General features: G+C 31.7%; 4 protein-coding genes across 5 annotated transcripts; 1 reads left to right on the plus strand and 3 right to left on the minus strand.

The window, feature by feature from the left end:
* Positions 1–134: 134 nt before the first annotated feature.
* On the minus strand, positions 135–15,963 carry LOC100747621 (probable citrate synthase 2, mitochondrial). The gene is made up of 4 exons (XM_003494046.3): positions 15,651–15,963; positions 3,167–3,322; positions 1,508–2,431; positions 135–1,419 (listed from the first exon to the last, which is right to left on the minus strand). Exons 1-4 carry the CDS (start codon positions 15,693–15,695, stop codon positions 1,153–1,155), a joined length of 1,392 nt encoding a protein of 463 aa, XP_003494094.1. The 5' UTR covers positions 15,696–15,963; the 3' UTR covers positions 135–1,152.
* Positions 15,964–16,119: 156 nt separating this feature from the next.
* On the minus strand, positions 16,120–17,571 carry LOC100748829 (methylenetetrahydrofolate reductase). Its single transcript, XM_033324113.1, has 5 exons — positions 17,314–17,571; positions 17,026–17,243; positions 16,767–16,927; positions 16,370–16,692; positions 16,120–16,291 (listed from the first exon to the last, which is right to left on the minus strand). The coding sequence occupies exons 1-5, from the start codon at positions 17,514–17,516 to the stop codon at positions 16,243–16,245; spliced, it is 954 nt and encodes a 317-aa protein (XP_033180004.1). The 5' UTR covers positions 17,517–17,571; the 3' UTR covers positions 16,120–16,242.
* A 279-nt stretch (positions 17,572–17,850) lies between these two features.
* LOC112213860 (phosphatidylinositol N-acetylglucosaminyltransferase subunit P) lies at positions 17,851–18,968 on the minus strand. Of its 2 annotated transcripts, XM_024371643.1 has the most exons (3): positions 18,732–18,968; positions 18,514–18,642; positions 17,853–18,430 (listed from the first exon to the last, which is right to left on the minus strand). In XM_024371643.1, the coding sequence occupies exons 1-3, from the start codon at positions 18,746–18,748 to the stop codon at positions 18,304–18,306; spliced, it is 273 nt and encodes a 90-aa protein (XP_024227411.1). In that variant the 5' UTR covers positions 18,749–18,968; the 3' UTR covers positions 17,853–18,303. The 2 variants fall into 2 exon arrangements, with proteins under 2 accessions (XP_024227410.1, XP_024227411.1); XM_024371642.1 differs by lacking the exon at positions 18,732–18,968 and having other exon boundaries at positions 17,851–18,430.
* Positions 18,969–18,991: 23 nt separating this feature from the next.
* Positions 18,992–19,548, plus strand: LOC105681635 (transcription elongation factor 1 homolog). Its single transcript, XM_012392623.2, has 2 exons — positions 18,992–19,235; positions 19,312–19,548. Exons 1-2 carry the CDS (start codon positions 19,120–19,122, stop codon positions 19,442–19,444), a joined length of 249 nt encoding a protein of 82 aa, XP_012248046.1. The 5' UTR covers positions 18,992–19,119; the 3' UTR covers positions 19,445–19,548.
* Positions 19,549–20,118: the final 570 nt, after the last annotated feature.

The following is a 20,118-nucleotide window of genomic DNA, read 5'->3' on the forward strand; positions in this document are numbered from 1 at the left end:
ATAACAATTAAAAATAAATAATTCAAAATGAAATAAAAATACAAGTCACAAAAAATAAATTGAAAATATTTACTTATCTTATATTTTTATATTTCAATTGTTTATCCTAAAGTGCCAAAAAAAGCCAGATGTACTTTTGAAAGATTTGTTTATTTTCACGTTCTTTATAAATAAAGTATCGCACACACTCACTCATTCTTGTAACAGTGGTTTTACCACTAATCATCATTTTTTAAAATTTAAGTTCACCGAAGTAGATCGATGTGATTGAGCCGAGTTTATAATGTTGTTAAAGAATCTAAAATCAACAACTGGTGCGCAAACACTGCAACATTTTTTACATATTTTATTAGCTCTATTTATTTTGTATTTTACATAGTTTACTAAGAGCCATTATATTTTGCAGACTTCTGCTGGTAAAACGGTATTTAGTAATCACGTAATAATAGCCGTAAAGATAATTATTGTGATTCAATGTATATTCTAAAATTTCTGATATTTTTTTGGCAGTGTCTGTTCAATTTACAATATTTGGAAAACCTTCACTACGCATATTTAGCTTTGTAGTGAACGTTTTAATGATTTACTAACTGTATAATGAATTACGTCACTTTTATTTCTAAAATCGCCGCTCTATAAATTAAACAAAGTGGCAAATATATTTACAATGAATTGTGTTTATCGCTAATGGGCATATTACATCTTTTTAAAGGGTTTGGCAGTTAAACTATATTTAACGGATGAATCTTTTTCGTAGCTTATAGTATATCGCAAAAACTCTACCTCCTTTACACGAAATCTGCATTGTCAACAGAAAAAGGTGAATGAACACGTTATTAAAAGATGTAGGCAAAAGTTTTTGCGATACAGTAAATTGCGAAACCTATTTTTAATGTGTTTACATTCGAAGCACATATTGTTACGTGAGACGATACCTAATTTTACATCTTTTTGATAAGATTCAACAATTAAAACGACTTCCTTGAAGTCATTTAATATGAATTCGTAATGATCTCAAGAAGATTACATCTATCTGTGTATTAATAACATTTTCACTATGATAGAAAGCAGTCAGTTCTTTACTTTTGAAATCATGATGATGGTGTGTCACAAACTTAAAAGGTGACACCGATTTTTCATAAATAAAGTTGTTTAGGCTTTGACAGATTTCATGAGAAGATCAGTGCTTAGAGATTTGGGCCTTTCTATGGGAAGACCGAGAGCTCGATCCCAAACAAGGGACGCCAGAACACCAAGAGCACGCGATACTCCGAACAGGACGGTGTAATAATTCATCTCTTTCATTCCATAGTATTGCAGTAGAACTCCCGAATGAGCATCTACATTTGGCCATGGGTTCTTTACCTTGCCAGTTTCCAAAAGAATGGGTGGAACTACTTTGTATACTTGGGAAACAAGCTGAAAATATAAAAATATGATCATTAATAGACAACAAGCTAAAAGCTTAATACAAATCCTAAAGAAATTATTCATTCTGAAATTTTACCTTGAATAGTTTGTCATCCGGCAAGTGTTTCAATGCAAATTCTCTCTGGCATGTATATCTAGGATCAGTCTTTCTCAGTACGGCATGACCGTATCCAGGAACGACTTGACCGCTCTTCAACGTGTTCCAAATAAATTCCTTCAGCTTATCGTCACTGGGGCTGTCTCCAACTTGAGCGCGCAACTTTTCTAGCCATACCAACACTTCTTGATTCGCAAGACCATGGAGAGGACCAGCCAAGCCGTTCATTCCAGCGGCAAATGACAAATATGGATCAGACAATGCCGAACCTACCAAGTGAGTTGTGTGTGCAGATACATTTCCACCTTCGTGATCAGAGTGGATCGTTAGGTATAAGCGCATAAGTTCGATGAATTGTGGATTGTCGTAACCGAGCATGTTCGCGAAATTCCAAGACCAATCTTTTCCCGCATCGACGGATCCCAAGCCTTTACCACCCTTGTAAATATTTCTGTAGATTGTGGCAGCGACTACGGGTAATTTAGCGATCAAATTCATCGAATCTTCGTAAACGGTTTCCCAATATTTGCTCTTGTGTACACCTCCCGTATACGCTTTCACGTATTCACTCTCGCTATTTAGAAGAGTAATAGCGGCGGAGAATTGAGTCATGGGGTGAAGCGATTTGGGGAAGTTGTTCAGAGCTTTGACTACGTGATCAGGTAATGCGCTTCGGGAGGCCCATTCTTGAGAGACTGCTTTCACTTGGGCATCCGTGGGAACGTCGCCAGTAATCAGAAGCCAGAACAAACCTTCTGGAAGCGGTTCCTCACCACCCTTAGCTTTTGGTAGAAGCTTCTGACATTCTGGAATCGACTTTCCCCGGAATCTAATACCTTCTTCAGGATCCAGGACCGACGGTTCCCATACAAGTCCTTTAATTCCACGCATACCACCATACATCTAAAAAGTAACGAAAAGTTATCACGCGATATCAACATCAGGCGAAAAAAGATAGGAGAAAAAAGAGAAGATGTGTTCATTGACATTGATGTCTGATGTAACGATCACAGGAGCCGCACTTTGGACTGGCCTAAATGTTACCTTCACATCTATCATGATTTGATTTTATAAATAAGAATAGAGAGAGAAACGTATAAAGTATCATAGAAAATAAAGGCAAAAGAGGCAAAAAGGAAAGATGTCTCATATTATAGCATAATTTCTTGCTTGGTTGGATCTCATTAAACGCAAAGAATTCGATCGTTACTAAAAAACCTCTAAGAATGTGATGTACAAGGAATAAAGTTCATCGAGTATTGATATAGAAATTGCGAGATTTTGTTCTCCGATTATTAGGCAGCCAGAATTTTACCCGCAACCTAAAAGCCTGCCTATATATGTATATTGCGATCACATGATAAGCACGCGGCATACGCGCTGATTTCATGGTCTTTATCACCCACTCGCGAGACATTTATCAATGCCACAAAAAATAACTCGTAGTGTGTCTTTCATAGTGAGATGCCTTATCATCCACGTGGCTTAATATGTTAATACGTAACGTTCATCGCGTGACGTTCCGCTCTTGCAATAATATTGCTGCGATGCATGATAATTTATTCATCGTCAGATATTTAGTACGTAAAACGTATATAAAACGCATGATAACTGGAAATTGCGCGAACAGACGCATACCATGTCTACGGTGACCTCTCCAACTTTGGTGGATCCATGCTGTTTACGAAAAGCCTTGACACGTTCCTGCTCCTTCGGAATTTTATCAGCCAGAACCTTTTTCAGATCGGTGGAGGCATCGCTCAATGATCTTAAGAATATGGTCGAAGTTATCTTCTGTAAAAAGGAAAAGAAGAAATTAATTCTGGATTATATTCTGAATTTTTTTTTTATCTCGTTTTAATTCTTATTATCTTTAATTCGCATAAATATTAATTGTTACATAATAAGAACAGAAACTAGGACACGTGAAAATTAAATTATTACGATATTCTCTGCCTTTGTGGTGATAACAGTCCGAAGACAGGTAAATATTTTATTGGCATCGTAAAACAATTTTCCTCGTTCAACCTGATGGATGTAATTAAATTTTCGTTATGGACAGAATGTTATGTATCGGCGCTACCAGTTGTAACGAATAATCGGCGACAATTGCCGGATTACGTAAAAAGAACGAATTGCGTGTAATGATATATTTGCTCGATCAAGAATACACGTGAAGAGCTAATTCCTGCGCGAATATCGTGATCATTTTAAATTGACGTCTATAATAATAAAAAAGTAATAAAATATTAAAGCTAACGTCTGCTATTGATAAAGACAATTTTGTGTGAAATATAAATTCAGTATCATTCATGAGAATTTCAATATATCGTTCAAGCCTCGCTCGAGGTCATGGGGCTCCATGTTAGAGTTCATTATCAATGCATAGACCTTGAAAAAAAGTACTGGGAGACGTTAAGTTAAAAGAATTATTACAGTTGACATTGCGTAGCATAATTGCATATCAGGTTTTATAATCTTAGGTAGAATTATTTTTTATAAACATTTCTCTTTCCAGTAATACAGTTAATACTATTATAATAAGTACCTCCTATGCGATAATAAAACTGAAATGAACTATTCGCGTTCCGACATAACTGTTAGGTAGAAAGTTATTTCTGAAACACGCGTAAGTCGGTTACGTTGATGATTATATCATACGATTCGTCTCTCTGTTTCTTATACGTATTTTTAAATTATTAAATCTTTTATACTATTTTATCGTTAAGTATTTCCATAGCAAGTCATTGTCTACAGACTAGCGTAGAAATCTCTAGATAACGGTAAATACAGGCTAAAAGCTGGGGCAGAGAACATCGATTCGTGACCGCATTTTACGACGAGGAATTAGGTCGAGGTGAAATCACAACGGAAAAGTAAAACGGAACATCCGGTGAGAATTAGTGGATTTCGATATTCCTTGTTTAACTTCAATCGATTTCGATATCAAAAACAGAATGTATAAAAATGGTTTCTCATATTTTTTATCACATGAAAACATCCTCTATGTTTATAATATTGAATTTTTTTAAAAAGAACTCTTTAGAAATTGTGTTCGTAATTATTGGACCGACTTTATCGAATTAGAGTCTCTAGTTATACAATGACCCCGTTATGAAATACTTAAATGTAGATTATTAAAAAATTGTTAAATCAAAAATTCAGTCCATCATAGTGATAGGTGTTTTCTTTTGACTGGAGTCATCTACGAGCATAGTAATATTGTATGATCACACTATACACCGGACGAGACCATCTTCGACGTACATACAATGAATGCTGAATATGAGTCGCGAGTGACCTTGGCCTTTCTATTAAATTTGTCATGCATCTTATAAGATCATTGCACGCGATTCTCTACATACGCGTCGAAGGTATACAAATCTCGCAATTATATACGCGTGATTTAATGATTTATCACTAAACGAAAATAGTATCTCGAAAGTATCGTTTAACTATAACACGAAAGTTGATCCTGTTACATAATAATTCTATATCTATTCTTATGAAAAAGAATTCGTTCTATAGCAAATGATTTGTGCCGGTGCTATATTTTAGGATTACGTTGTTCTTTTTTAGCGTATTGTATTTATAAGTGCAAGGGTTCACCTAGACGTTATTAAATACGTACATGTATACGGAATGTTACATCTGGATACAGGCCAGGCTTCCAAGTGGTTTATGACTAAAAATAAGTAGTTTTACGTGTTCTATAATTTGACCTACACTACATAATGCACACGTGATAAGGAAATTGGATGCAAAGAATGTGTCCTTCGCAACACGAGGATACTCAATGTTAAAAAAATGATTACATACGTTTCACCGGGACGTGCGAAATTTAAGGTGTCGTACGAAATGTCACGATTTTATACACGAATTGATCTTTGGTTAATTTGAAGAATTATTTCATTGGAAACTTTGGATTGTAACTTTAAATTTTTGAATAATAGCTTACATGATAGTTGAGTGAATTAATTATCCGGTTTGTAGATAACCGTTCTATTATTCTAAGTGTTGGTTGCTATGAGTGAAAGTAACGTTAAAAATTAAAAATAAATACTCGACGTAGTAGTATTTTAATATAAAAAGTATTGATTATTCCATGTACATGGCCATAAGAGTGTTTGAATATACAGAGTGGTTGGTAACTGGTGGTACAAGCGGAAAGGGGATGATTCTACGCGAAAAAAGAAGTCGAAAATATAGAATAAAAATTTTTTTTTTAATTTTTCCATCGAGACAACGATCTACAGTGAGATCCGTTATAACGAGACGTGGTAAAGTGCACGCGTACCGAGCGAAAATTCAAAGTCGATTTTCTCGAAAACAAAGCGTCAAACGAAAAATTTTTATTCTATATTTTCGACTTCTTTTTTCGCGTAGAATCATCCCCTTTCCGCTTGTACCACCAGTTACCAACCACTCTGTATATTCAAACACTCTTATGGCCATGTACATGGAATAATCAATACTTTTTATATTAAAATACTACTACGTCGAGTATTTATTTTTAATTTTTAACGTTACTTTCACTCATAGCAACCAACACTTAGAATAATAGAACGGTTATCTACAAACCGGATAATTAATTCACTCAACTATCATGTAAGCTATTATTCAAAAATTTAAAGTTACAATCCAAAGTTTCCAATGAAATAATTCTTCAAATTAACCAAAGATCAATTCGTGTATAAAATCGTGACATTTCGTACGACACCTTAAATTTCGCACGTCCCGGTGAAACGTATGTAATCATTTTTTTAACATTGAGTATCCTCGTGTTGCGAAGGACACATTCTTTGCATCCAATTTCCTTATCACGTGTGCATTATGTAGTGTAGGTCAAATTATAGAACACGTAAAACTACTTATTTTTAGTCATAAACCACTTGGAAGCCTGGCCTGTATCCAGATGTAACATTCCGTATACATGTACGTATTTAATAACGTCTAGGTGAACCCTTGCACTTATAAATACAATACGCTAAAAAAGAACAACGTAATCCTAAAATATAGCACCGGCACAAATCATTTGCTATAGAACGAATTCTTTTTCATAAGAATAGATATAGAATTATTATGTAACAGGATCAACTTTCGTGTTATAGTTAAACGATACTTTCGAGATACTATTTTCGTTTAGTGATAAACCAACCACCCTGTATAATTTTCTTAATTACTTTCGATGGCTTAGCTCCGTCGAACAAAATCAAATACCTGGATAATGTTGCTTATCGAACTGCAACATAAGGATAAAGCGAGTTTACAACTCAATCTGTGCGTTATGCGTTGTTCCGTTCACATTCCAAGAATGTATTGCTTCAACTGCAAGTAACAATATACTCGGTACGTAACATAAGACGGATATCAGGTGGTAACCACAACGATGTAACGAAATACTAATTGAATAGATTGAGACTGACTTTTATTTCCTTTATGCGTATCGTTGTGAATCAGGTTGATGATGATCAGTTGATCGAGTGGAAATATTAAAATTTCACTAGAGATGCTAATTCTATTTATCTATTGGTATTGATTGATTACTAGTAAAAGGAAAATAAATCACGTAAAGAAACATTATTTCGATTGAAATATATCGGAATACGATGTAAAATATAATTGTCGCTTTACTATCTTGGAAATATTTGTAATCTCCCAGTAACGAGTATACGATGAATTCTAGTTAGTTAATTGTATCTTTTCTCTTTAAGAATTGCGTTAAATGACTATAATTAACATTGTCACTGCTGTAAGTCAATAGAAGACTAACATGAGTTCAGAATCCGAATCAGAAACTTTCACCGTAAACTTTCACTGTATTTCCGATATAATCCTTGCAATTTATAAATCGATCCGAGAATAGCTTGAAATACATTTCATTTTTCATATATTTTTCTTTTTTTACGCGCGAGTAAAAATAAAGCGATGTAACTGATGTGATGAAACGAGAAGAAAGTAAGGAAAAAGGAGAAATATCAACTTACAGTAACATAGCGTCCACTTTTACAAAGTCCCAACTTTTTATGATAAGCGATAATTAGCTGCCTACGAACAAAGTTCAATACTTGATTCCTTGCTCGTGTAAAATATGACTCGAGATATCTCGTAATGAATAAATGGTATTACGTAGCGTTAGGTAGTTTACACGAGTTGGTGTACCAATTTCTACATAATTAATACTTAAGTAATATTCAATATTTATACATCTGGATTCCAATCTTACTTTTGTCAATGCCACCTTATTTTTATATTCTCTGCTTTATCTTATGTAAATTTTGAATGACAAAAAATAAATATAGTCTACTCCGTTTCTTTCGTTGAATTAGAATATTTATTAGTCTAACAACCACAATAACATTTAAACTTTCCAACGAAATATATCACCTGATTGAATGTTTGGCCAGACTGGATAAATCGCATATAAAAACCTGGAAAGTTTTGATTAGCGTCGATACGAAAGATAAATATCTCTGAACTTGTGTATGTAAATCATGTATTATCCTGTATTATCATAATAGCACAGATGGCCTGTTACGTGTGTACATACATTATGCTATATGATCGTAACATATCGTGACTTTTCCTTCGTCGCGTGCAAGTCACTTCGTTTTATCTTCAATACTATAGAAAACAAAAAATGTAGAGGACAATAGGAAACATATTCGTTGACCTTGAATTATCAGTTATACATATGTATACATATGTAAGTTATACGTTTAATGACGAATAAATATGTAAATACAACAATAGTAAGCATAATAATTTATCGTAATTCTTAATTAAGTAAAACCTTCCAAAATTACATGTAATCGAATTCTTAATTTTATACGACTAGCAAGATATATGAGACAAACTGGTATCACGTGAAGCTTTCCTATGATCGGCGCTTAAATGTTAATAAAATTGAAATTATCGAGCGATGATATGGAAATTTCAATACGATGCAATTAGAATCATTTGTGAAATGATTTATTTTTATTCGTTACTGGTATTGGTAAGGAGAGGACTTTAGTAATGCATAGGTCGATCGAAGAAATTGATTTCCAACCTGAAACTCATTTACCATTCATCCGATTAGCTCTATCGTAAATACTAAAAGATATTCAACTCGTACAAGATAGTTGAAAGCATTATATTCTTATGATGATAAATCAAGTTTATTAATGATAAATACAGATATAACTTAAATTAATTCATAAGATGCTCTAACGCTAGCGTTTTTTTTTCCTTATGTGAAGATACTGCCTGCATAGATATAGATAACGATAAAGGTAAAATGTAATACGTTGTTTCTTAATAGTGTTCTAATCTCGACTAAACATGAGGTTGATTTATGTGTTTAGTCGTCTAGTTAAATGTGCAACAAAGATTAGATCCTGGTAGTCAGCTATAATTAAATATCTTGGTAATATAAATCTACTACAACAGATTATCGGCCAACAGATTATAACGATACTTAACCAGATAACATTTGTAAAACAACGTGTGATAATGTTTTCAAATTATATAAATATTCTACGTGTTATACGTTTGCGACCGATTTTCGGCCACGATTCGCCGACATATAATTTTAACGTACGTCTGAAAGAGTGAAAAGAACAACGAGATCGAGTGGTCAATTAAATTTTGGATCTGTGAATTGGTTATGTCACGATGAACAGAGATTATCATCCCACGTGTTCACAATATATGTATTCACAGATTTGACGTCACGCATCGCGCGCGATTCGCTTCACACCATGTGACCGACAATGACATTACTTGCACCAGTAATCATTTAAATTCTCTCTAGTTTTCAATGATTTATGCGCATGCTGACGCATGTGGTATTACGATGACTTCTTTCTAAAAGTCCATTCCTTAATACGTAAGCACGATTATGTGCCTGAATCTCGCCATCTCGCTATTATACACCTCGGGACATCTTGTTTAAATAATCAGCTACTAGAATAACGATAATAGTTGCATAAATTCATTAACTTGCCATTAATCGGCTATTATACCTGTCCATATATTACGATTCAGTTATAAAAATAGCAAAAAAAAAGCTAAAGAAATTTGAATTTTAAGAAATACGAGGCCCTAGTGTCTTGGTAATAAACGGACAATTTATGGTATAGCAAAAATTCACACGATGTCGCAACCAACGAACAACGATACATTCCTACAGTCCAGCCATTCTATGGTTTTATCGTTGAACTTTGGGTACAGGCGCGAATGTTATATGTGCCGGATTATTCGCGTGCATTAGGTCAATCGCATTACTCATTAATATGTTATCGCGATTACAATTTAGTTTCTTATTGATAAACTCGAATAAATTAATCATTTTGTCGATATTTATTAATTCAATCAGACAAAACGATCGAATCACGTGTCTTTAGACATTTCATTTATCGATATGAAATATAAATTTCGTTGGTGCAAGTCGAGGTTATCTTAATCTACTCGAGAGTCCGAATTTTCCGTGACCACAGTGACGTCATATAAAATGAATTTTCATTTCTACTCGTTCCATGGCCGATCTTTTCCATAATACGGAAATTGAAGTACGAAGAAAATATGCGAATGCACATTTCAGCGAAATGAAGATCTCTGACCTTATTTCCTCTCTCGATTGAAAGTAGGCTGACATCACCGTGTTCTTGGCGAGAACCAGTTCTCCTTTCTTTACTACACCGATCCTCATTATGAGCAAGTTTCTGCGTGCTCGCTAAGGAATTCTAAATTTTTCGACATACTTGAAATCGTTTTTGAGCAATACGGGTACGAAAGAGTTTTCGAAATTGGACGAAACAAATAAATTGTTGCGAAATTAAATTAAACTGAATCGTAAAATCTAATCAAATCCTTGTGCGAGTCAGAAAAACAAATATGTGTTACGACAACAATATCTTAACTACCGCTTATCAGAGTCGACGATAATCAAAATGAATCATTGTACAGGTAGTAATGGCAATCGCAAGATTAATTTTCTAAAAAACTCAATGAAAACTAAATAAATATCGATTAGTAGGCCAAAAACACATCGTCTGTTAGCTATAGAATATACAGGTTAACTTATTTCAAACTGTATACTTATATACAGGGTGGTACAAGCGGAAAGGGGGTGATTCTATGCGAAAAAAGAAGTCGAAAATATGGAATAAAAATTTTTCGTTTGACGCTTTGTTTTCGAGAAAATCGACCTTGAATTTTCGCTCGGTACGCATGCACTTTACCACGTCCCGTTATAACGGATCTCACTGTAGATCGTTGTCTCGATGGAAAAATTAAAAAAAAAAAAATTTTTTTTTTTAATTTTTATTCTACATTTTCGACTTCTTTTTTCGCGTAGAATCACCCCCTTTCCGCTCGTACCAGCAGTTACCAACCACCCTGTATATTTATATACATACATAATTATCGATATCTAAATGAATTTATATTTATTTAACGGAAAAACAAAAGAATTTGAGAAGGAGTAAATTTTATTGCACATCGAACCATGGCATCTGCTGGGTAAATTATTAAAAACACTTCAGAAGTAAACCATCGATGTTAATTATATGAATATTATATAGATTTCCTGTTAACTTTCTTTTTCTCTCTTTTGTGGTTTTTCCAAATGAACTATTTTTCGAATTTCTTTTAACATCAAGTGAAATTTTATAATTTGATCCATTTTTCAAAAGGTAAAAAACAATCCTATAAGCAATTAAAATTGTCCGCCGAATACGATATATTTTATTAATTATAATTTATTAATTTCTTGTTCGTTCAATTCCATAAGCAGGAAAGTGAAATATCAGCGAAATTTGTTGTTGTGAACGGGTCATTTTTTTATCTTATCGTAATCTGCATAAATAAGTATATGACAGGTATATGACGAATATGTTCGCAACATTCACAGTAATGAGCAAAACTGAACACCGCACTTTGAAATAAAATTAATTTTCTAAAATTCGATCAAATGACGATTTTTTTTATATTAGAAGGATTAGTTTATCAGGTGACATATGAAAATATGATTTTGGGCAATTTGAAAGGAAATTTGAAAAAAGAAAAAAAGATGAAATTCCGAAGGAAATAGTAAGGATCATCTTTCACAACTCTTTTATCTGAGCCTGTTATGAAAATTTAAACAGTTCGTTTTATAGATTTGTCAGTTATACAGGGTGGTTGGTAACTGGTGGTACAAGTGGAAAGGGGATGATTCTACGCGAAAAAAGAAGTCAAAAATATAGAATAAAAATTTTTTTCTTTTTTAAATTTTTCCATCAAGACAACGATCTACAGTGAGATCCGTTATAACGAGACGTGGTAAAGTGCACGCATACCGAGCGAAAATTCAAAGACGATTTTCTCGAAAACAAAGCCTCAAACGAAAAATGTTTATTGTATATTTTCGACTTCTTTTTTCGCATAGAATCACCCCCTTTCCGCTTGTACCATCAGCTACCAACCACCCTGTATATGAATACATACATGAGCGAATAAATAGCAGGATATAAATAAACCGCATCTGTTCCGTTTACATTATAATATAATTATAATATATTATAATGTAATTAGAGAATAAAAAAACAAAACATAAATAACAATTGGTTGAAGTACAATGATTTCTACATATACGACGTTGGCAAACATCACATTGCGACAAGATAAAACTTGTTACGATCGTTAGACAACAATCTCACAGAATTCTCTAGCATAAGCATAATTGTATTAATAGGATAATCGCAAAAGTTAATGCATAGCGATGATCTTTCTATAACTCGAGGCGTGATGTAATTTGTTTACATTCGTTTCTTTCCAATTTCTCTCTCTCTCTCTCTCCCTCTCTATACACATATACCGAAGAACTTATTATCCGTTTAAATAAATGAACAAATCTTTGAACTTGTACGTCAAGTATATATTGAAAATTTCATCGGAATCGATTAACGTTGCTATGAATTACAAACGATTAAAAATGGTGAAAATCGCAGCTTTCACGATTTCTGTCCTAAAATCTGCAGATCCTTACATCACCTTGCAATGATAAAATTCTCAACATATGCAGGATGTCCCAGTTTTTTTCGGTCAAACATTGTCAGTATATTTTTACAAGTCAAGATAAGAAAAAAATCTGATATAAGCATATGTCACTCCAACCAGAAAAGAGTTATAACAAAAAAACTATATACGAAATTGTGCGTTATTACGGTACAAAATATGAATAGGTCAGGAATACTTACATCTAGCAGTAGTCAGGAGATACAATACTTCTACTATTTCTAACTTCAACGAGCAATAAACGGAAACTTCGAAGAATAAAAATCCAATTTTTTGTCACTGCTAATCTTGTATCGACAGTTGTCTTATATTGGCGAACATTTTGAAATGGAATTGTAGTTTAAGTTGTAGAGGTATTATGATATCTCTTGACTATTGCTAGATGTAAGTATTCTCGGTCTATTTATACTTTGTATCGTAGTAACGCATGTTCATTGCCGCTCATTTCGCATATCTTTCTTTTTTGTTAACTCCTTAACAATGCTCCCAATAACATATATTTATATGACAATTTTTTCCTTCTCTTGGCCCCTTGAATATACTGACAACGTTTGACCGAAAAAAATTGGAACACCCTGTATATTTCTGACTATGATCACAAATCTTCATAACGTGTTGTTTAAATCTAAAAAAAATTCTTAAAAAGCAACCTTTACTTTTTTTGACCTGATTCCGGCCAAACAACAATTGTAATTTCTTCGAAACATTTTTACGCATCTAGTAAAGTAATCCTTTTAACTTCTCAAAAAAATTAAGTCAGTTGGTCGAATTTAAAAAAATTGACTCTTTAAAACAATGTGTGTTGAATTTTGCTCATTATTGTACATAGAAGAGCTCATACTGCTCATTATCATTAATTGCACAACTAAAAAACATTTGAAGGGCATTGCCAGATACAACACACCCGTAAACTACAATTATCTAATTGATTTCGCGCCATATAATCGTCAAATGGCGCCAAAATGACCGAGAAGAGGGTGTCATGCATGATCCAATTTTTATTAACCCTGAAATTCAATCGTCTTGTCGACAACTGTACGTTTAGCTTTAACTCTTACTTCTTAATATACTTTGTAATACCTTTCCAATATAGAATATGCAATAAAGAATCTGTAATTTTTTTTAATTGAATCGTAAGAATTTGATACAGATTAGAAGAAGATATGACAAGTAAAATGAGTAAAACACAATGAAATCCAACTTTTTCCTGTAGCCGAAGTTTTCATTGCGACCATATTGCCAATAAATTCTTCTATATATAAACTAAAGTTTTTGCTATATTAGGATATTGTCAAGTTATATTACTTAATGATAAGTGACAATAATAAACGATTTTATATTGTATAGGAGAGAGAAAAGGAAGAAATGGTTTTGAAGTAGTAGCACGTTACATGATCTGAAGGTCACGTTTATATATCTATAACATTAGGTAATCGGCGAGCCATCTACAAGTTGAGCGAAGAGTTTCTAAATGTGCCAAAAGTTACAGTAGATATACATACACTTTACTATTCATTCAGTCTTTCTATGACTCCAATAATCAAAGTTATAATTTAATCAAATATTAATATATTTTCCTAAAAATCAGTTTCAATGTATCTAATTCCCTTCATAAAACTGAGGAAGAAGAATTAATAGAAATTAAAACCGGATGTGTGTACAATTTTGGATAGTAATATCGAAAAAGTTACATGATCAATTCGAAGTTTCATCGGTAAGCAAATATTTGTCAGGGACATCATGAAGGAACGGCCAATGCAGATTACAAGGACAACACAGATTTTGACCTCGAATTCGTTCTAAAATTGTGATACCTTACGAAATTATAATGTCGTGCACTTCTCAATGGACATGTGTATCGATGTAAGGGATTCTCACATATTTTGTATTATATATCAAGTATTATCGCGATAAGTCGCTACAGCAAAAATAGACTGACAGCTTTCAAATTTTCACTAGATTAACCTTCTAATTTTCACATCAACGAACAAAGCAAATATATTATGTATCTTGCATTGTTTTTCCCTATCATATACGCGATCACGGGGAATTCCGTGTTTTCATCGATTAGGACAAAAAGGATATGTCAACTTGTATCAAAACTTCATTCATGCGAATTGTGAGTGTCCACTGCTGCTATACACATTTACATTTCAATTCGACAATTTCATTTATAAATGTTCGAAATGTAAAACAATAGTTAAAATATTTAGTTAATTCTACCTTTATGAGTATTAATTAAAAATCATCATAATTACGGCTCAATTAATATGTCCGGTCTCTAACTTACGATAAATAGTAATCAATAATTATGCATCGTTTAAAAATTTATTACGTAACATATCAGGCTATCAAGCTTGTCTAAATTAATGCCAAGTTCTGTCGGTCAGGTAAACCTTGTATCACTCGATATGTAATTCAATGTACAGTTTTAAACAATTGATCAATATATATTCATTTTATGGTTTCCATAATATTTCATATCGACACTAAATGCAACGATTCGATTAATAATAAGCTGCATCCATGTTAGAGATATTGCCCCAAAATAATGTGCATTGTTGGAGTTTTGTAAAGGTGTTCTGAGCACACGCTCAATACGTCGAACAGCTTCGAGACAAACCTTTCACAGTTTATTTTATAGCACATTTTATCTATCGAATCAACAAACATGACCCAATATTTTGTCTAGATATCATTAACATAGATGATTTGCTATAAATTTGTAAATTTGTATACCGACAGTTTTGATCGTGTTTAGTTACTAGACTATTGGTCGATAGAACGCCTACTACATACTTGGTACCCAGAACCACATAGCCAAACCGAATAGCGTCTTAGCTCTAAACGGTGCAAGGTTCTAGCATTTCGAAAGAGATAAATAATAAAAAAATCATTTATTTTTATATGACTATCTATTAAAAATTATCAACTATTATTACAAAAAATAATGATGCACGTTAAACACCTGCTTGTCTTTCGAATTTCGCACCGGAACAACGTGAAGTGGTTTAGGAATCATTCAAATATCATATTGTGTACTAAGACCAATCAATTTTTGGTAAATTCATTTACCACGCACCTGAACTTCCAAGCAACGTTTTGGACTGAAATGGAAGAGTGCCATTGTTCTTTATATCCTGGCTTATGGATCCTTCCTCTTTCTTGTTACTGTCACACCAACTATCCAACTGACCACGCGGAGCTCTGGCGCCCAACTCAACTAACTGCTCTCTTCGTTCGTCACAAATATTTCTATCGCGCATGCGCAAAACAGTTAGTGTTCCCAAAGGATCATTTAATGTCTACATATAAATCTGCCATGTTATGTTCATGGAAAATATCAAAATTAACTTTATAACTATTCTTGATAAGTACTTTAAAAAAATTGAAAAGCGAAATGTAGAAGAGTACATTCATAGAGATTAAAATGTACAATAAATTTTAATAGAGATCCTATGTCATTCGTGTAATAAATTTAATATAATATTTCACTGTTGTTCCAGTATAGAGAGTTTCGAGAATTGGTAATTAATGAGAAATTTGGCGCGTAATATGAATACATTTAAACCGATATATTTGTTAAGATCATATGCAGACTCCCATATTTACTATTATTTATCTTAGTAATAGAATTATTTAGTTATTTAAACTTCTTCCATTTTCAAGCAAAATTAGTGAAAGATATTAAGTTTATCACATATCTCCAATGATAATGATGGTCTACAATTCATGAATATATAAATAAATATAAATAAGCACATCTTACGTTATATGTTTTCTATTAGAGTGAACAATTACTTATTTAATGTGAAGAAATGGAATCCACAAGCAGTTTTACTTGCAATAATTTTTTTTATAATATTTGTAGCTATTTCTACTGCATAATTGTGTACTTCTTCGTCATTATCTTTTATACATTCCAAAGTATTTAAAATAATTTTAGGTATTTTGATATTACAAATTCTGGCCATTTTTTGGAGACATGTATAATTCAAAATTGGAAAAATACCTGGGATAATTGGAATATTAATTCCAATGTTTTTACAATCACTCACAAATTTAATAAAAACACTTGCTTCAAAGACAATTTGTGTGATAATAAAATTTGCACCAGCATCAACCTTTAAATAAAATTAATGTTAACATATTCGTTTTATATATATAAATAAATAATAAAGTGAAAGAAATTAATTACTTTTTCTTTCAAATAAATCAAATCCATTTCTTTAGACGATGATTCTGGATGCATTTCTGGATAACCAGCAATGCATATACAAAATATATTACCAAATTGATTCCTTATAAAACGTACTAAGTCAATTGCATGTGAAAATTCACTATTTGACTTTGTAGAATCTAAAATTTTGTTTTACAAAATCCAATTAATATGAAAACTTTCATCTCATAAATAGAGTCTTTTAAACATGAAACATTTTATAACAATTCTCAATTACCACCCCTTAACACAAAAATATTACGTATGCCATGTTCTAATGCTTCCTTTAATATAATTTTTACGTCAGTGGAAGTTAAATCTTTAGCTATAAGATGAAGGAGCGTGTTATTTGGGAGTATATTAAATATATCTAAAGACAAATAATCTTTCATATCATTTTTATGCCATGTTAATGCATAAAAAAGTGGATGGTACTTATTCATTTCTGTAAAAAAGCTAGTAACAAAAATTTTTATTTATAGAAACATAGATACATTAAGCATTATTAAATACATAACATACAAACCTTTGCAAAAGATCCTTACTTATTACAGGCATCATCTCGAAACTACAAAATATAGCATCTGTCTTGATTATATCTTGTAGCTTTTTTCTTAAATCAATCATTTCGCGTTTAGTATCTACAGACCGAAAATGATCTGCATTATTATCACATTCGTCATCAATACATGGATCGTGCACTTTATCTTTCGACACAAATTTTTTCATTTTTTCGGTATGTACATGCAGAAAGTACAGTTTACAACTATATAACTTTTTGCCTCACTCAGTCCATATAAGATTACTGATATCACATTGCGCAATGTATGAAATACATAATCAGTTTAATGTAATGGACCAATTTCCTGTAAGTAATACTAAAGTAATACTAAAGTAATACTAAATAAAAATTTAACATTATAGTTGCAAAATTATTAAACTAAATTTCACAAAATATTAACTCCCAGAATATATTGTAAAATATTAAAATTTTTTACATTATATTATTTCAAATTTATTTCATAGATTATTACATCTTATTTAACACCTTTAACAAAATATATAAATTTTTAATGTCACTTATTGTTACTTCTTTTTGCTAAATACAACTTCCTACAAACTTCTGTTATTGGAATATCATACACAGAGGGTATACCACCTGGAACAATTTCTTTTTTAGGACGTGAATGTTTATCTGTAATAGTGGTGATATCATTAATATCTGGAGTCATAGATAAGTTTATAGCTGGGTAAATAATAAATGCAAATGTAGCAAGGGCAGTTAAAGCCCAAATTGGTATTGCTACAGCCCAGTATTTAGAAGGCCAATATGTTAGTCCTAAATTATGTAAAATTTGATCTGGTATTAAGGCCCATACCAGGAATAAAAGGAATAGCATATTTGAACCTATGTATAAAGCATATCCATAAACAGATCTTGGTCCATATGGAGCTGGGGTATGTTCCATTTTATATATTTTATGCTATGGAAATAATTTTAACAATGAATATTTACTTAATAATAATTGTAAGTTGGTACAGGTGGACCAAGAAGTTGCATAGTTTCTGTTACTAAAATTAAACTATCAAAAAATGATGTTAATGCCACTCTAACTTTTCGTGCTTCGGTTCCACAAATTAATCTATAAAAAGTGTTATAGATTAGTACAATGAAATATGCATATATTTAAGCTTATACTATTATAATACATATGGGAAAACTTACATTTGTAATAAATTATTATCTAGCGTCAATTTCTTTGTAATACTACCTCTTGAGGGCTCTTTATCAACTATTAGTACTTGATAAGCAATTTCTGCTTCCCTTTTTGATGGGAAAGGTATTGATAAATTTCTGTGCAAAATTAAGGTTATTTTTGTAATTACGTGCAATGTTTTACAAATTACATAAGATGTTGTGAAATTACTTATTTTAAAGGATACACACTGAAAGTACTCATTACAGCAATAGCGGTAATTATTATTTAATTCACGTATGTTTCCTATAGTGTAAATTCCTTTATATTTAATTTTTTACATATGATACTTAGTCATTAATTTTATAACTCGTTCTATAATAATTTAATAATTTAATTACTTTGCACGAAATGAGATTATAATTCTCAAATTGGTTATGCGATACATATTCAAAGTTATATAACGTATTTTATATGTATGTATATACAAGCCTAGTAATATATAGTAATTTTTCTTGAATCACATGGCGTTATACTCTGTGTTCGGTCATTATACGCAACAGTTTACAACACAAATAGTAGCAAAGCTTAATACAAATTGGTGAATCAGTATAATTTGATACACTTCAAACGTAATGGGCCGAAGAAAAAGTAAAAGGAAGCCACCAAGTAAAAAGAAAGCTATTCAACCGCTAGATACACAATTTAATTGTCCGTTTTGCAATCACGAAAAATCATGTGAGGTTAAGATGTACGCATAATTCATTTATCGACAATTCTTATACTACTTAATTTTCAATTTTACTGCTTTCTCTTTTTATTTGCAGGGATAAGTCGAGGAACACAGCTAGAATTACTTGCAGAGTCTGCTTAGAAGACTTTCAAACCACGATCAATTTACTTTCAGAACCTTTAGATGTGTATAATGATTGGATTGATGCGTGTGAAAGTGCAAACTAAATTTTACTATCTTTGTATCAGGTCAATAGTATTATTTATTTCTTTTAAATGTAAATTGTCATCACTAAATGGATATCACATCATGTGCAATGCATAAGCAACAATTTAATGCTATGCATATATTCTACGAATCAATGAAAAGACATTTAATTTCGTAAATTTAATATTTCATTAGTTTAAAGTAACAAAACTCGATATATATATCCCATATATAGCATATTAAGTATTATATCGTATTATTTTTAATTATATATGATATTTGTATAATCATATCTATATATATATGAGCTTCTTGTACTTAGTAATTAAGGATATGTATGTTTACATTAAAAATGACAAAAATATTATATGACTGCTATAACCTACGAATATTTATATGAAAAGAAGACACGTAATGTTTTTACTGTATGTTTATATTATAAAAATTAAGAAGTTGTAAAGTAATGACAATATGAATAAAATAGTCTTTGCTATAACTTTTTATGAGTATTAATGAGTTTAAACTAAATCATTCATTAAATTTGAATATACTGAAATATACTTAAATGTATTTGATTTAAATATGCTGTCATTAAAGTTACTGAATAGTATTTCTTATAAGCATGAAAATCTGAATAATAAAAAAAATACAAGGCTAATCACATTAATGTTTTTATGCAGTTAGATGAATATTT

Source organism: Bombus impatiens, unplaced genomic scaffold, assembly GCF_000188095.3.
Source record: "Bombus impatiens unplaced genomic scaffold, BIMP_2.2 scf_1461, whole genome shotgun sequence".
Classification (NCBI taxonomy): Eukaryota; Metazoa; Arthropoda; class Insecta; order Hymenoptera; family Apidae; genus Bombus; species Bombus impatiens.

What these genes read in the sequence shown, in the direction of transcription:
- LOC100747621 (XM_003494046.3), bottom strand. Translation starts at nt 15,695, where the DNA reads ATGGCACTCTTCCATTTCAGTCCAAAACGTTGCTTGGAAGTTCAG. An exon ending in GAGAGGTCACCGTAGACATG is followed by an intron (nt 2,432 to 3,166) that starts GTATGCGTCTGT and finishes GTTACTTTTTAG; the next exon opens with ATGTATGGTGGTATGCGTGG. An exon ending in CGGATGACAAACTATTCAAG is followed by an intron (nt 1,420 to 1,507) that starts GTAAAATTTCAG and finishes TTATATTTTCAG; the next exon opens with CTTGTTTCCCAAGTATACAA.
- LOC100748829 (XM_033324113.1), bottom strand. Translation starts at nt 17,516, where the DNA reads ATGAAAAAATTTGTGTCGAAAGATAAAGTGCACGATCCATGTATTGAT. An exon ending in AGTAAGGATCTTTTGCAAAG is followed by an intron (nt 17,244 to 17,313) that starts GTTTGTATGTTA and finishes TTTTGTTACTAG; the next exon opens with CTTTTTTACAGAAATGAATA. An exon ending in TGATTTATTTGAAAGAAAAA is followed by an intron (nt 16,693 to 16,766) that starts GTAATTAATTTC and finishes TTTTATTTAAAG; the next exon opens with GTTGATGCTGGTGCAAATTT.
- LOC112213860 (XM_024371642.1), bottom strand. Translation starts at nt 18,256, where the DNA reads ATGGAACATACCCCAGCTCCATATGGACCAAGATCTGTTTATGGATAT.
- LOC105681635 (XM_012392623.2), top strand. Translation starts at nt 19,120, where the DNA reads ATGGGCCGAAGAAAAAGTAAAAGGAAGCCACCAAGTAAAAAGAAAGCT. An exon ending in AAATCATGTGAGGTTAAGAT is followed by an intron (nt 19,236 to 19,311) that starts GTACGCATAATT and finishes TTTTATTTGCAG; the next exon opens with GGATAAGTCGAGGAACACAG.